We start from the raw sequence: 16,483 nt of genomic DNA, 5'->3' as shown, positions 1-16,483 counted from the left end.
GTGGGATTTTTACACAGTTTTTGGACAAACTGCAAACAGAACCAAAAATACTAAATATTTGTTTGTTCTATTTAAACAATTAAGGCACATTTGGTTTGGGAATTAACTAAGACACACATTTAAGACACTTAATCTCACACTTGACTTTGACTTTCAGGATAACAACTGAACAAGAGAAGCATACTAGCAGACTCATGCAGACTTAATATCACCAGGACTTTGGTGTCTTGATATGCAAAAGCTGTTAATTACTTAAATGGCTGGTTTCATAGTTGACACATTCAATGGTGTTACTCCTGTTTGAAGTCTCCCTTCAGCTTTCTCTTGATTCGAGACTATGGGCTCAGTGTGTCATCCATGATGAAGTCATAGAGGACCTTCACCCACGATGTGTACTGAGGCAGGTCATAATATTCTGCTGCTTTTTTCTTAACCTTGAAACAAGGAGGAAACAGATTAGACACTGCTAATGTGCAATTTACAGCACTTGTAAAGTACAGTGAAAACATTTATGTAGGCATGTCTGCCCAGGTGGAACCCAGCTGCCAACATGGCTACAGAAAATAACATAAATGTATAGTAGGTTCAGTGTGAAGAACAATATTTCTAATAACAATGATGTATGTCTTACTAGTGGCACATATGCATCTCAACTTAAAGGTGGTGTAATATATATCTAACTATTTTAATCAAAAACATTTTGAATTTTTCTAAAACGGTTCTGCATTATATTGTCAAACTGAGTACTATCATCTGTTCTAGTCAATTTGAGAGTGCAACCCTTTGCTATCCATTTAGGCCCCGTTCACACTGGGGAAAAAATGTGGCTTAAGCAGGATTTGGCCGCATCCAGATCAATCCAGATGTGTTTTTTTCCTAGTGTGAACATCTCCAATCCAGCTGAATCCAGTTTGATTTCAAGCCGGCTAGATCCACCCTGGAGAGGTGGATCTAGCAGGATTGGCTCAAATGTGGCTCAGGTGTGAACGCAAATGTGGCTAGCGAATCCTGCTTGCCACATTATTAGCCATATTACCAGGCGCCACCTAGTGGTTTGGAGAACAGCAAACACGCTGGATGAAGCCGGATTGAGTGCGGACACAACTGTGTGCTAGCCAGATTTGAAAATAGGTCTGAACGCATCCAGCTTAAAGGCTGTCTGGGCTCAATCCTACTCTAGCTGGAATGACTTTCTCCAGTGTGAACAGGGCCTTAGTTATGCTACTGGGGGATGGGGGGGGGGCCACAAGATTTACTGAGCAGTCCCATTCCACTCCTTCGTCCTCCACTCTCCTCTATTCAGGTCAACTCCCATATTTGTTGTGTTTCCTCTCTCCCTTTCTGTATTTTTTCCACAGGTCTCTAACTCTAGAGCTGTATGTTGACCTGCAGTCCAACCCTCTGACCCACCCAGTGTTTACTGTTTAACCCGTCAAGGGTCAGGGCTGTAAAGTGCATTGAGACATTTTAATGTAAAAGACAAGATACAAATAAAATTGATTTAATCTGAATTATTTTCACTAAGCAGCAGCATTTAAGGTTTTCATAGTGTTTAAATGTGCACCAGCCCAACTCAGTATAATTGCAGATACAACACAGAGGTACTGGCAAAACAGCCACCCTGTCAGGGTTTGTGGATGAGGTGAGGACACAGTTGCAGGACGCAGAGCGGTTAAAATCCAAAAGAGTCTTTTATTTAAAGGCCAGGAGGGCAAAACCAATACAAAACTAAAAATCACACTTGTCGTGGTAAAAAGGTAAAGTACAAAATAACTAACTGAAAAACACACTTTGTGTGGCAAAACTCACAAAAGCAAAAACTAGGATTCTTAGCAAGGATTCAAGGCAGGGTTCAAAAACATGACATAAACAAAGAAACTACCTGGAGCGAAGCATGGCATGGCATGGCATGGCAAGGACGAGACATGAAACGACACAAAGCCCACACAGACGAGACGAACTAGCAAGGACAAAGGGGAAGACACAGACTAAATACACAAGACCAGGGAAGACAACGAGACACAGGTGACACACATGAGGGCAGGGCAGGTAATCAACAAGGAGGGAAAACACAGGAAGCAAAACTCAAGACAATACACAGGGAGGACAGGACTATCAAAGTAAAACAGGAAACACAAGACAAGACTAGACAACTAAACACAAACCAGGGAAACACCAGGACTACAGGAAAATAACAATAACTAAACACAGATCAAACTAAAAACCCAAAACAAGGACATCAAAAACCATAAATAACACCAAGTCATGACACACCCTCACTTCAGTGTAGCCATGGGTGTATCATACACTGTTTGTCACAGGTTTAGATGCTAAATCTTAGCTGCATGCCTACACAGACTGATCGAATAAAGTGTATGATCCTGCTCTACTGACCATGGGGAGTCTTTGTCCTGGTATGCTGGGGAAGTCATGGTGTTCATTGTGATAGCCCACATTCAAGGTAAGCAGGTTGAGGGAGCCATAGTAGGAATATGTCTCGTGACCCTTTAAGAACATATAGTGCTCAGCTATGAAGTGTCCAGAGATGGGGTGCAGGCCCATTCCCAGCATGGAGCCAGCTAGCATGTAGACCACTGATTTGGCCCCACACAGCCAGTACAGAAGCATGTCAAAAGTGAGCTGGAAGGCCACATTGGTCAACTCAAGCCAAGAGATGGGTTTAGGGTTGATGCAGAGGGGCTGGACAGCGTAAAACAGTGGTTGTAGGATAATCCAGATGAACTTGCGGAAGCGTGTGCAGAAGAACCAGCCTTCAAATTCCGTGGGGATGTCTACGTCAACACCATCCCCACCCAGGTAGCGGTGGTGATCCAGGTGGTAGCGCTTGAAGGAGGCAGAGCAGGGCAAACCAATGGGCAGGTTGGCAAACATTGCAAAGTAGCGATTGCACACAGCTTTGTTGTTTCCAAAGGCAGTATTGGAGATTTCCTGAATAGCAAGGGTCATTGAATGATTGATACAACTGCCAAATGCATAAGTCCAAAACAAAACCCATTTCCAGTCCAAGTCTTTGACCAGGTAAAAAGCTAAAAATTGTATCGCCACCATCATGCACACAATCCATTTCAGCCTAGGATCAGGACCCATCAGTGACTTAATTTCTGGATATTTGGCTGTAGGACAAACACAAGAAAGACGTTTGTGAGAAGATGCGGAGACGGTGTCACATCGGTCGGTGGAGTCGGTCATCAGGGTTTATACAGATTAGATATACACCTGTATGCTTATCTAATGACAGCTTTTAAAGCTACAAGAACCATTTTGAATTGATTCAGTTAAATTTTAATTCTCTCAATTCTGACTGAAAAGACAAATACATTTTTACTAGAACCCTGCCTGGACCTTCCCCCACATTACATAAATTACAGGCCGGTAGAATTAGTTTGCTCATACAGATACCTGAGGCCGTATTCACAAAGATTCTTAGAATCTCCTCTTATCTTAGCTTAAAAAAGAACTCCTAGCCTAAAAGTGATTTTAGAACATTCTCAGAGTGACGGGATGTTCCATTATCAATAACATTGACCGCTGTTTCAGGTTTTCCTTCAACAGTCTATAAGCATCAGGCATTGCGCATGGAGAAGAGAAGCGGGTGAATTAGCGGCTGTCGGTGTGTGCATGCATGTGCGTTTATGTGTGTACGCGTGTGTTGCGCAGAGTAGAATGAAAGGAGGGATAGTTATATTATAAAATCGTGTTAGTGAAAAAAAAAACACGGAATCAACCGGGTGTTGATTATGTGGCGGGTCGCCACATAATCAACACCCGGTCTATTGGTCTATGTATCGGAAACCCTGGATCTCTAAGAATGCCTGTTTTTTGTTTTTACCTACGTAATACTAATAAGATCAGGAGCACTCTCTCTCAGAGTGATGCTGAAAAACTCGTCCATGCTTTTGTTACTTTTAGACTGGACTACTGCAACTCACTATTGTCAGGATGTCCACATTACTCCATTCATAACCTGCAGCTGACCCAGAACGCAGCAGCTAAAGTTCTGACAGGAATCATCAAGAGGGATCATATCTCTCCTGTTCTAGCTTCTCTTCACTGGCTCCCAGTGGGGGCAAGAAAAAAACTTCAAAATTCTTCTCCTAACCTACAAGGCTCTACATGGACTAGCTCCATTATATCTGCAGGACCTCATAGTACTGTATGTTCCTAATGGAACACTCAGATCTCAGAGTGCAGGTTTACTTGTAGCTCCTAGGATTCATAAAAGTAAAATAGGAGGACGAGCCTTTAGCTATCAGGCACCGCTACTATGGATCCAGTTACCTTTCTGTTTAGTAAAGCATATAGTTAGCCTTAAACATAGTGTAGGGCTAATAGGTATAGATACAGTCACTTGTTGACATGGCCTCAGTCACAGGTATTATAGGACTGAAATATTCTTAGCTTTTAGTATAGCTTTGCTGCTGTAGGCCTATGCTGTCGGGGGACACAAACACGATCCACTGAGCAGTTCCCTGTCCCCTGAAAATCCCCCTCTCACCTTTCTTCTATTCTTATTAGTCTGCTTCATACTAGTGATTCATGTCATGTAAACTGTTTTGAGTCAGGTCCTGTTTAAGGGAGTTTTTCTTGCCACTGTTGCTCTTAAGGGGGTTCAGGATCTGGGCCTCTGTGAAGCGCTTTGAGACAATACTAATTGTAAAATGTGCTATATAAATTGTATTAAATTGAATATAAGCCCCAATGACCGACTCCACCGACCAATGTGACACCGGCACCAAGATGCCACAACAAATTGCTAACTGGTCTGTGGGTCTTTTTTAGTTTTTTGACAATTAGTTGTGTCTATTTCAGCCAGAACAAATCCATTAACTGAGTAGAACTCTTTATTTTTGGCTTCACAGTAGACGTTGATGAAATCCCTATTAGATATAAACACCTTACCATCGTTTCTTTTTAAAGACTTTCTTTAACATGTTACAAATATAAAAAAATAAAATTGTCCCCTATTTTTGAATGTATTTGAGGTATCCAGTACAAAAATAACATTTATCAAATTCAACATTTGATATGTCGTCTTTGTAGTAATATCCGTTAGTGTTAACTACAACCAGTTCCGTTTTTAGGCTTGAATTAATGTTGTGCAACTTTAAATGCCAGTACTGGCATTGAAACTGCAGGTTACAAAATAATATAATTACTTAAGTTACTTAAAAGCTACGTCGACCAATCCCTTACTGAAAGACAATACATATGTAACATCGTTGGCCTTGCAAAACTGTTACTGTAGCTTTCTTGTGAGAAACGCGCCAGTGTCGTCACACTAGGAAATAGCGATTTGACTAATGTGGCTGCAAAATACTTATCTTACCATAAATGATTCTTAAGTCAAGATAGCAAAACCTTCCTTTTAACAGTTAATTATATGTACAATACTGTCCGTCAAACCATTCACCAACCCGACATTAGTCATTTAGCTAGACTGCAAACCGTTAGCTTAGTTAGCACAGCGTTTTACTGAACTACTCTACTATCGAGACACATAAAACCATTACAAGTTAATGCAGCTGAATGTAATCGCCAAACAGATATCATGTGAAGTCACCGTAGTCAATCGTGTTAACAGATTTGTTGTAAATCTGCTAATGAATTTGCTAATGCTAAGCTTACCCAGAATCTTTTTTCTTCGGTCGGCATGCGGCTGGTCTGTATATACCCATATACATTCATACCCATACACCCATTCATAGTCCTCGCGAGCAACTTGATTTCCCATCTCTTTGGTTTCTGTTGTGAATTTAGGAAGTCTAAAAACTACCGGTACCTAAAAATCACAAAGTCGTGTTTTTAGGCAGGGAGCTATGTGCCTCCTCTCTTCCCTCCTCGGTGTGGGCCTAACCAACTAGGGGTGGGCGAATCGATCTGAATATCGATAGTATTGATACCAAAGCTGGGATCAGTATTTACTCGATACTAGCGTGATAAGATCGATATTTCTGTGGAAGTCTTCAGCAACTTTACTCGTATTTACTCGCGGTGCAAACAGCGTTCCTCTCTCACTCTGCTCATCAGTGTGCAGGCACACTCCACTCCGCTACTTGTGAGGTGTGCAGAAAAGTGACATGTCACTGTGGCAACCATTGACAGTAAAAACTTTGGAGAGAGCTTCCGTGACGTCACCCGTTTGTTTCTGAAGAGCTGTTCTGAGGCTCGGTGGGAGGTTCCAGGACGTTGATGACCGCCGCAGCGTCACGTCCGCCAAAACTCCAAATATGGACAAAAAGGGGGAGCACGAGCGGGGTTTAGGGGGGTGGGCGATCGTGGAAGCAGGTAACTCACGTTGTGATACGTCAACTGTCTGTCACTCAAGCGGCAAAGCCCATAATTATGCGTAATTTTAAGTCAGAATACCATTGAAACCAGTGAGAAAAATTCACCCCCCCTACAATTGACACTAGAAGGGAACCTATCATCTGAGACCAGAGTGGTTTTTTGTAGCAGGCTGTAAACATGTTTTTTTCTGCTGTGAAGTCGGCCATTTTAACATGGGAGTCTATGGGAAATGACTCGCTTTTGGAGCCAGCCCCCAGCAGTTGCTGCGTGAATTACAAGTTTTGACACCCTCGCATGGGCTTCAAGTTTGAGCTCCGAAGGTTGCCGCTTGGTGGCAACACAACAACCGCCCCTTCACCTTTGAATCAAAGGTGAAGGGGCGGGTGCTCTAGCAACCCCCACCCCCTCCCTCTGCACGTGCCTGTTCCTGTCTGTCTCTGCATCCCAGCGCATTGAGAAAGAGGTGAACGCACAGTGAAAGCCGAGCATTCATTCAGTGAGGGTCCTTGACTGGTGCTGCTGCTCGCTAGAGATTCACCAGCAGGAAGGAGACAGAAGGAGAATTCAAGAAAGTGGGTGAAAACAAGAGGAGAAAGAGAGACAGAGATGAGCGCCGGTTTTGGAGCCGTTATTTGATCAATGTACAACAAAACAATGCGAAGAAAGATTTTGTTAAACCGATAAAAACTTCTTTCATTCGAGCAAAAACATTGAAACATCAGCTAAACTTTGAGTGATCTGTGGATTTCGCGGACGCGTCGAGCGCACCGGTGCTGTTCAGCCGCGGTGCCTCTCGTGCGTCTTTGCGCCGGCAGAGGCTGAGTGTGACAGTGTGTGTGTGTGTATGTGAGAGAGGGGTGGAGGATCAGCCGGAGTGGCCGACCAGTCAGAAGGATGCTGGAGGGCAATGCCTGCAGAAAGAGAGGATGAGATTTGTCGAAAGGCGCTGGAACTGCTCTCCGACCTGTGCTCCAAAGGAGAGGTCCAGGACGACAACTGCCTGGATTTCATCTACTACTTCAGGGACCTGGCCAGACCGCGTTACACGGACTCAGGTCAGACACTTTGAAGGTTTATTATAGACGCTGTGTTTTTACATTGATTGTTTGGGGGGCTCAAAAGACTTTTAACGCAGGAATAAGACAATTCTGTTTAAAACTTTACCACCCATAAAGCAGAAATTCAATAGATAAATCACAAATGTTCTATTTGCTTGCTTTGAAGATTGTATTTGTAGATGCCCCAGTGCTGCAACAGAGGTGAACTGACTTGGGTTGGGAATTTGTTTCCTATCTCAGGCCACCCTGTTTCATGTAGACTCGCAACAAAAATCACTTGGAAGATGGCACAAAGAAGGCTACACTCACAAAACAAAAGAAGCTATACATTAAAAGGAGAATGTTCAAATAACACTCTTTATATTTAGTCATAATTCATGTAAAAATGTCCACAAACTTTTCTCTAATTATAACTTATGACAAGTATCATCAAAAAAGCCTCAAATATAAAAACACCAATACAAGCACATATATTCTCCCCCTCTCTGCTCCACCTTTTTTTTCTGTGCAGGATGTGATGACATCATATTTATGTATGTGTATACTAGGAAGAGCAGAAGCCTTTATTCTGAAAGCTCACCTCAGTTCCTGTTCATCACATTATCTCTGCTCATTGTTCACAGCAGGCTAAAACAAGCCCCTAAATATAAAGTTGATTGACACACACATACACTGTACTGTGTTGTCCCCAGTTCACTGCAAATGCAAGAAGTGTGTGAACTGTGAACTTGTTGCTTGCATCCATTAGCACCGGGAGAATCCACAAAGCTTCTCACATCCACAAGAGTCAGTTTGTGTGTGTGTGTGTTTATTTGCAAGAGTTGTGCAGCATCCACATTTATGTGAGCACAGACTGAATGGGAGTGTTGGTTTCATTTTTTTTTAACTCGGACTTCATCCAGAGACAAGGCCCCGCCCGATAATCCCCACCAGCCTGGTATGGTTGCCCGTCATCTTCTCTGTGATAGAATGTATGTAATTTCGTGCGTATTAGCATATAGGCTGTTTGCATGTATGTTGGTTTTTGTGAAAAGCTGAAGCCATTAAGCATGTTACAATCCATCATTAAACATGTATGATGAAAAGGAAGTTCAAGCTACCAGACTCTTCCCCCTGAGGAGCTGTGACCCATTTCCTCCTGTGTTAGACCGCTCTAAATGCACGCACAGTTTGATCCTCAACAAACAAGCATTGTGAGAGAGACTAGGGGTCTGTTTCAGGCAGGAGGTTCAGGGGAAATTCTGAATGTACTGTATTCAGCCTGAAATGATGCACACAATCGAGAATGGGTACCTCAAGCCGAATCCGAAAGGAGTCAGTTACCATGGTAACTTAGTATGTGAATATAATCTGGTCAGAAGTAGGTTTTCTTTAATAATGCTGGATTTTTTATTTGTTATAACACAAATTACTTTTTATATTGTTATGTGGGCCAGACCCATTCATTCCATGAAAATTCTTAATGAGATGATCATCTGGAATCCCTCCACATCATAGCCAGTTCCAATAGGCAGATACCCCATCACACCAATCCTAACAATTCAATTCAATTTTAGTTATATAACACTTTTTACAATAAGTATTGTCTCAAAGCTATTCAAACCCAGATCTTGAATCCCATTGAGGGCATCAGTAGCAAGGAAAAACTCCCTTTTAACAGGAAGAAACTTTGGTCAGGACCTGGCTCATGTGTGCGGGGACCCTCCTGCTGAACGGGGTGAGCTTTATGTAATGACTGGCTTCTGTGCTCATTCAAAAATATTGGCGGAATAGTTAATAGCACCTTAATTAAACAGTAATTCACCAGCATACTCCACCGCAGGCCGTTTTGGATGTCTTCTGTTGCTCTGTTTCACATCCTTCATTTCTCTGATTGGTTGTATGTGGTTGGATTTATCCAAATGTGCCCTAAAGGAAGTTTATTCTGAGTCCATTGGTACTGCCTGCTGGAAATCTGGACCAGACTTGTTCTTTGTGTACACTCTTATTGTTGAACCATTTTTATTGTTCCAGTAACTGATACAATTCAGCTGTGATCATCACCTCTGGCTTGTGTTTCAGAATTTCAATGTCCTTTTGGATCTGTTTGTCCAAGTGTATCATTTGCTTTCAACAGTTTTTAATCTAGAGTTTGATAACCTCATCCTCATTCATTGGTTTAATAAAAATATGTGTTCAAACTTGCTGTATGATTGTATGAGGATTTCCAGTTTTAATAGGGTAAAGTATTGGGACCTTTTCTCAGCATCTGTTGCCATGGTGATTTGTAGTATCGGGCCTCCAGTGATGGTGGTTTTTAACCATCGTGGTGCACAAGCTTAACTCCAAAATGCACATTTGTTTGGCAACCCTAAAGCACCATGTGTTCTAAGGTTATGCCAACCCAACCATTATGCAGGCAGTGAAACTAAGATCATAAACTACTTTCTAAGTTTAAATCAAATCACTCATGAGCTCTCCAGGGCCAGTTGTGTGTGCTTGTTACAGTAAAGGTTTAAAAATTGTACCACTCACTGCTATTTTTAAGTGTGCAGCCTGCTGGACCTCCATGATGGCACCAGCTGTGGATGCTACATTGGAGATGCAATCACAAAGCCTGTTCCTTGGCCTCATTTGTAGCTCAGCTAAGCTGTGTACACATCTATAAATAAGAGCAGCAGAATATTCATAGTTTTTTTTGTCTATTCCAAACAAATATACTCTTAGAGTATGTGATGGATTTAGGACAGTGACTGCACAGAATTCACACACACACAACAAGCTGCCAAACCTTTTTGGTTGATGGTACTGATCCGACAAGCAAAATTATTCTAATGTTGTGCGAAAGCAGCTCTGCCTCTCCTCCAGGTGGTTTACAGCTCTGCCCCATCTGTGCTTCTTCCCACTACAGATTTACCTCCAACTGTATATGTACTGTATATTCAAGCACGGGCCCCCTGGAACATTTAGCCTCCACTCTGTGGGGATGTATTCTACTCATTCAGAGATCCACATGCATGTTATATGACTCCAACATACAGTTTAAATGTTTTGGGACTAAACTGTTGACACCCACTATTTTGTTATTCCAGTTTCAAACTGTAGCTAGTAGTGCAATGAGGAACTTATCACCCCCTGCTGGGTGGAGGGAATGTGGAGAAAATCCCCCAAAATAAAATAAAATATAAATTAAAAAATAAATAAAATAAATAAATAAAAAAAATTATTAAAAAGCATTAAGTGAATATCTGAGTTGCTCCTACATAAAGTGCTTAAAGGTATTTTTTTATTTAATAAATGTAAAATAAAATAAATTAGTGTCAACTGTTACTAGAATTTGTATTTAAAAGGGAAAAAAACACTAATGCTTCTCCTTGCACCATATTATCTGCACCATATTATCACACTAACACTGAAAAATCAAGCTGCAGGGTAACATGACAGCAACGTGGCAAAAGGCAGAAAAGAAAGGAAGTGCTTTTTATATACTGAGAGGGTGACGAGAGAGGGAATGGGATGCAGGTGTGTCATGCTAATCTGCAGCTTAGGACAGGTGAGGTGATGTGAAGCAGTTATCAGGCAGAAGTCATGGTGTTAAAATCACATCTTTATCCAAGTCCGTGGGGGACTCAGACTTGTAGCTGATGGCTTTCACCTTTTATGACATATGTCCTTTTTTTGTGCTAACAATGCCTTCTTATGAATGAAATTATAATTTGTGTCGGCAAAGAGAAGTCACCGAAAAACTGAAATGCAGTAAGCACTTTTATTTCTTGGTCTCCGGGATGAGGGATTGATTAAATGTTGGGAGAAATAGGTTAGGTTTCATTACACCCTTGATTGCATTTGGGAGGTGTTGTTGCCTGGCAACATAACATTATTGAATATTTAGTTTAGAAATCTCTCAGCCTCGGGTGATATTCCTGAATGAGCCCAATAAAGTTAATGGCTGCTCTCTTCCCTAGGAAACAGAGCTCCTCCTTAAAGCCTCTCTAAAAGTTGTTTCCACACACTATAATATCCATTCTTCCCTGTAGACACTCCCTCCCATGCTCTTTCGCCTTAGCTATGGTCTCTTATTGACCCACTGCTCACTTGGATGTTGCAGCTTATTGAGCTGTACTGAGGGCTGCGGTCCCCGGAGAAGGCTGTACTGTACAATTTAGCAGTTTAATGAGATGGCTGAGGCTGGACTCTTTGACAGTGCATCAGACAGCAGAAATCTGCTCATAAACTTAAACCCGTTATTGACCTTATGATTATCAGGAATGGAGTAGGGCTGAACGATCTATCGTTTCAGCCCGAAAATTGCGATCTCAGACAACGCGATTTTGAGATCGTCAAAAGTGTTTTTTTGCACTGCTCCTAACTGAATCAGGTTTTGTTTTGTCAAATGCTATGGCTGAAAACGAAAAGAAAATGGAGGAACTGGTCCCTAAAACGAACTCCACCTTCATGTTCGGTACTGTTTTTGCTGGCAGCAGCGGGCGTCTTCTAAGCCTGTGTCTGTGTGTGCGCGTATACAAATGTATTATAATGCTACGAGCACGTACGTGCCCACCTCTCTGAACATTACCAGCTTGTTACATTCAGGTTCGCTGCTGTTGTGCCATCAGCAGCTCTTCTACACCTGTGTGTGTGTGTGTAGTGGGAGGGCCGCGTGTGTGCATCAGATGCAGACAGAGGCAACAGCTAATGACGTCTCCAAAACAATAACGCAGGCATTTGATGAAGAGGCTCCATATGAGGACTCTAGTAAACGGTGGACAGCGGTGACAGCAGCAGCTCCGTTTTTCCTTGGATATGATTCCCATTAAAGTTTGATCATTTGTTCTAAATCACATTGAACTTTAAGAGTTACTTAAGTCTCAATACTGTATTTAGTGTTTAACCTTAGGAGGCACACTTCAGTCTCTTTAAATGACTGTTGAATAATACTTTACAGAATTACATTAGTCTTCTTTTTAACCTATTTGAAATAATGTTCTGTAATTGTTATTTAAATTAACTAATACTGAGTGCACGTTATCAGAGTTTACTTTTAGATCTACTGATAGTTTTTGAGAAGTGACAGAGTAGGCTACCTGAAGTCATTTACACAGAAACATGCAAATTAGTGTCAATGTAAAAACAAATCATGATAAAATCGTGATCGTGATTTTATCATTAAAGAATCATGATATAAAATGTTTGCCATATCGCCCACCCCTAGAATAGAGGATAAACTCTGTGGTTTAGATGAGAGTGACCAAGAGTTTACATATGTGCACATAAGAAAAGTCTAAAAATAATTGTTGCTGTAAAGATACTGTATGATGTTCCACTTTGTCCTGATCACTGGCATTGGCGTTTGTTTGTTGCATGAATATGTGGACAATCAGAGGAGTGAATGCTAATACAAGTTTGTTCAAGCCAGCCAATGCAAGGATTTTAGATGCACATCTATACAAAAAGTTATGGTATGGGCAGGACGGCCGAAAAGGAGCACAGAACGGTCCATCCATTATCTGAACCTGCTTCGTCCTGCAGTGCAGGGTCACAGGGGGCTGGAGCCTATCCCAGCTACAGTGGGTACGGGTGAGAGGCGGGGTACACCCTGGACAAGTCACCAGTCCATAACAGGGCAACACACACTGACAAACAACCATTCACACTCACACCTTCGGACGATTTAGAGTCACCAATTAACCTAACAAGCACGTCTTTAAATTGTGAGAGGAAGTACCCAGAGAAAACCCATGCAGAATAGAGAACGTGGAAACTCCACAAAAACCTCAAACATCAGGTTTTATAGTACTATTTATACACAAGTGTTGTGTGCCAGAAACCATTTAGAGGTAATGGGAAACTTTCAGTGCATTTATATGACTAATATGTTTTTATGGCTTTTTTATTGCTGCACATTTCATACTTGAATACTGTATATAGACCATATTTATATTTTCAGGACTGTGCGACTCCTATGTTTATATTGTAAATATTTTTTAATATCTTTTATATATCTCTTTTTACATATTACACATAAGCAATATGTAAAAAGAGCTTTAATCTCATTGTACACACTTGTACACTGTATAGTGACAATAAAAGGCATTCTATTCTATTCTATTCTATTCTAAAGAAAATTCCAGCATTCTTTGTTGATGAAACCAATGAGATGCTAAATCAGGGGTCAGAAATAAACGAGTACAAGACATGCTAACTGCCATATCTGTGGAGATGTAACCTCAACACTAGCAAGCTAATATGTGGCAAAAGTTATGTGCACATGCACGAAGGGGGAAACAATAGGCTACATTGCTCCCCATTGGCTTAACATTGCATTTCTTATCACTTCTGTCTGCTAGCAAAAAAAAGTCTTTATGGCTAAAAGCTAATATGTGATGGGATCCACTTCTATTTGGGTGAGAACATTTTACTAGCATAGCATGGTAACACATAGCAAATATGAGCTGGTAGGAACAGGCTTTTATTGTCATTCACTCTATTGTCATCCAACCAAGTGACACGCAGCTGTCCTTTATCTCTTCAAGCAATTATGTCATACATTTATAAATGGATGCCAATGTGTAGGCTGGTGCAATAATTATTGTTGCTCTACCACTGATGTTTGCATCAGTACAGTAATTTAATTGCAGGTTATTATTTGTGTAGGTGTGTTGGATAGTAAACAGGAATAAACTGGCATCACTGAGAGCATTCTGTGTGTCTCTGGCCCCGCTCGGGGACTAAACAGAGGGTGATAATGAAGCTTCTACCTTTGAAGGTAGAAGCAGGCATCACAGCTAATGCCTGCAATGAATTAACAAAAAGCAGGCCAGCCTGTCAGCCAGCATCACTTAGTGTGGCGTTCATGATGATTATCATGATGTATAGCGTTAATATTGAGCAACAGAACAAGTGTAGACAGTGCACACACAGCGCAGTGTCTCCAGGAATTCATATTAAACGTTTAGCATTGATTCATGAAACTACTGTATGTGCTGTGGCTGAAGGCAGAAAAGAGGTTATGAAGCAGCCTGGTATCACCAAATGGTGTATGAAATATCTTAAGTGTTATTACTATAATTTATTTTTGCATTTTAGATGTCACTTTCTTAGTTTTGCCTGATCTACACTGCCACACCATGGTGGCAGAAAGGCTCAGTTTAGCTGTCGGTGCTGTCTGCATCAGGTTTGACTGGGTGTCATTGCTGGTGAGCTTATCCTTCACTTCATGGAGCAGGAAAAATTGTCTAGAAAGTGAAAAAACAACAGAAAGAAACGGAAGTTGACATCTTCTAGCCATGCGCACAGGCCATGGGCTTGCTGGATTGACACACTGTCCCAAGACTGATCATTCCAAAGCAGTTTTTCAAGGTGTCCTGATGATCAAACACTGCGTGCACAATGCGGCTTTTAAAGTTTCCCCGGGTTTATCCTGCATGCTGCTTGGATCCTCGCGCCACACACTTCATCCAGGTCTATGGTCTCCTTTAACCTGGCTTGCAAGCCGCTTATTATGGCTGCTCCTTCGTATATTGTTCAAAAGTCCCACTGCAGTTCTGTCCACTAATGAAAACAAAGAGAACTCTCTCCACAACTGAGCCTCCTGTAGGGGTGTGCGATTTGACGATAAATGATCGTGAAGGATTTGAACGTATCGGCGATCTACCAGAACGGACAGATCGTTTTATCGTCCATAGAGCACGTTCTATTAATTGCAATTCTATGTTCGCGCAGACGCATGAGTTTTTTTCACTCGTTCAACTCTCAGTGCGCTTAATGTGAACACGACCAACCAATGACAGCCTCCCTGTTAGGAAGCTACGGCTGAAAACGAAAAGAGAACAGAGGAACTGGTCCCTAAAACGAACTCCACCTTTATGTTCGGTGCTGTTTCTGCCGGCAGCAGCAGCGCGTCTTCTAAGCCTGTGTGTGTGTGTGTTTGCGCGCGACGTGTGTCGCAGTGGAAGGGCCGCGTGTATATGAATGTATTATAATGCTATGAGCGCGTACGCGCCCACCTCTCTGAACATCACCAGCTCGTTATATTCAGGTTCGCTGCTGTTGTGCCGTCAGCACCTGTGTGTGTGTGTGTGCAGTGGGAGGGCCACGTGTGTACATCAGATGCAGACAGAGGCAACAGCTAATGACGTCACCAAATCAATAACGCAGGCATTTGATGAAGAGGCTCCATGAGGACTCTAGTAAACGGTGGACAGAGCTGACGGCAGCAGCTCCGTTTGTCCTTAGATATGATTCCCATGAAAGTTTGATCATTTGTTCTAAATCACATTGAACTTTAGGAGTTACTTAAGTCTCAATACTGTATTTACTGTTTAACCTTAGGAGGCACACTTCAGTCTGTTTAAATGACTGTTGAATAATACTTTACAGAACTACATTAGTCTTCTTTTAACCTATTTGTAATAAAACTTTATTTTGTTCTATAATTGTTATTTACATTTTCATGTTTATTGAAAACTAATACTAAGTGCACGTTATCAGAGTTGTTGTTTGCCTTTAAAATCTACTGATAGTTTTTGAGAAGTGACAGAGTAGGCTACCTGACGTCATTTACACAGAAACATGCAAATTAGTGTCAATGTAAAAACAAATCGTGATAAAATCGAGATCGTGATTTTATCATTAAAGAATCGTGATATAAAATTTTTGCCATATCGCCCACCCCTAGCCTCCTGTGATGTGCCGGAGCACAATTACGCAACGGCTCACATGTGCCACAACAGCACAAACGACAAGTCTTAAATGTGTAAGTGTCTCGGCAACCTGTGTGTTTGACAAGTGACCAGCTAACTGTCTAAAAAAGAAAACTGGTCAACCAGGTCCAGAAATATGCCATGCTAGACTGCAGTGGTAGATTCATCTGATCCCCACAGAGGCAGCTCATGTCACCCATAAAATTTTATGTAGATGATGTGGCCCTAGGCTCTTAACTTCTAATTTTCCCTCATAGCACATGAAGAAAACGAAATTATTATTGGAGATATATCCACCTTCTTCGACTTTTTCTTTTTACAGCGGTATTGGGCTAAATAAAATCAGCCCAAATTAAAGTAAATCACAGGGCGTGAAACGACACCTGTCAATCATTTACCCGGCACCAGCCCGCTGCTGATTGGTCAGATTTAGCC

The 16,483-nt window shown here is 41.7% G+C and overlaps 1 protein-coding gene and 1 pseudogene across 1 annotated transcript in view; one reads left to right on the top strand and one right to left on the bottom strand.

Moving 5' to 3' along the window:
- Positions 1 to 207: 207 nt before the first annotated feature.
- Positions 208 to 5,980, bottom strand: LOC114437223 (sphingolipid delta(4)-desaturase DES1-like; annotated as a pseudogene).
- An 815-nt stretch (positions 5,981 to 6,795) lies between these two features.
- syt9b (synaptotagmin IXb) overlaps positions 6,796 to 16,483 on the top strand; it is a 38,662-nt gene continuing 28,974 nt past the window's right edge. Inside the window, exon 1 of the mRNA XM_028407777.1 lies at positions 6,796 to 7,364. Coding sequence (XP_028263578.1) covers positions 7,217 to 7,364 — 148 coding nt within the window. The 5' untranslated portion in view covers positions 6,796 to 7,216. The remainder of the gene's footprint in view (positions 7,365 to 16,483) is intronic.

Source organism: Parambassis ranga, chromosome 6, assembly GCF_900634625.1.
Source record: "Parambassis ranga chromosome 6, fParRan2.1, whole genome shotgun sequence".
Taxonomy (NCBI): domain Eukaryota; kingdom Metazoa; phylum Chordata; class Actinopteri; family Ambassidae; genus Parambassis; species Parambassis ranga.
Note: the sequence above shows the minus strand (reverse complement) of the source record. Positions and strands in the feature narration are given on the sequence as shown.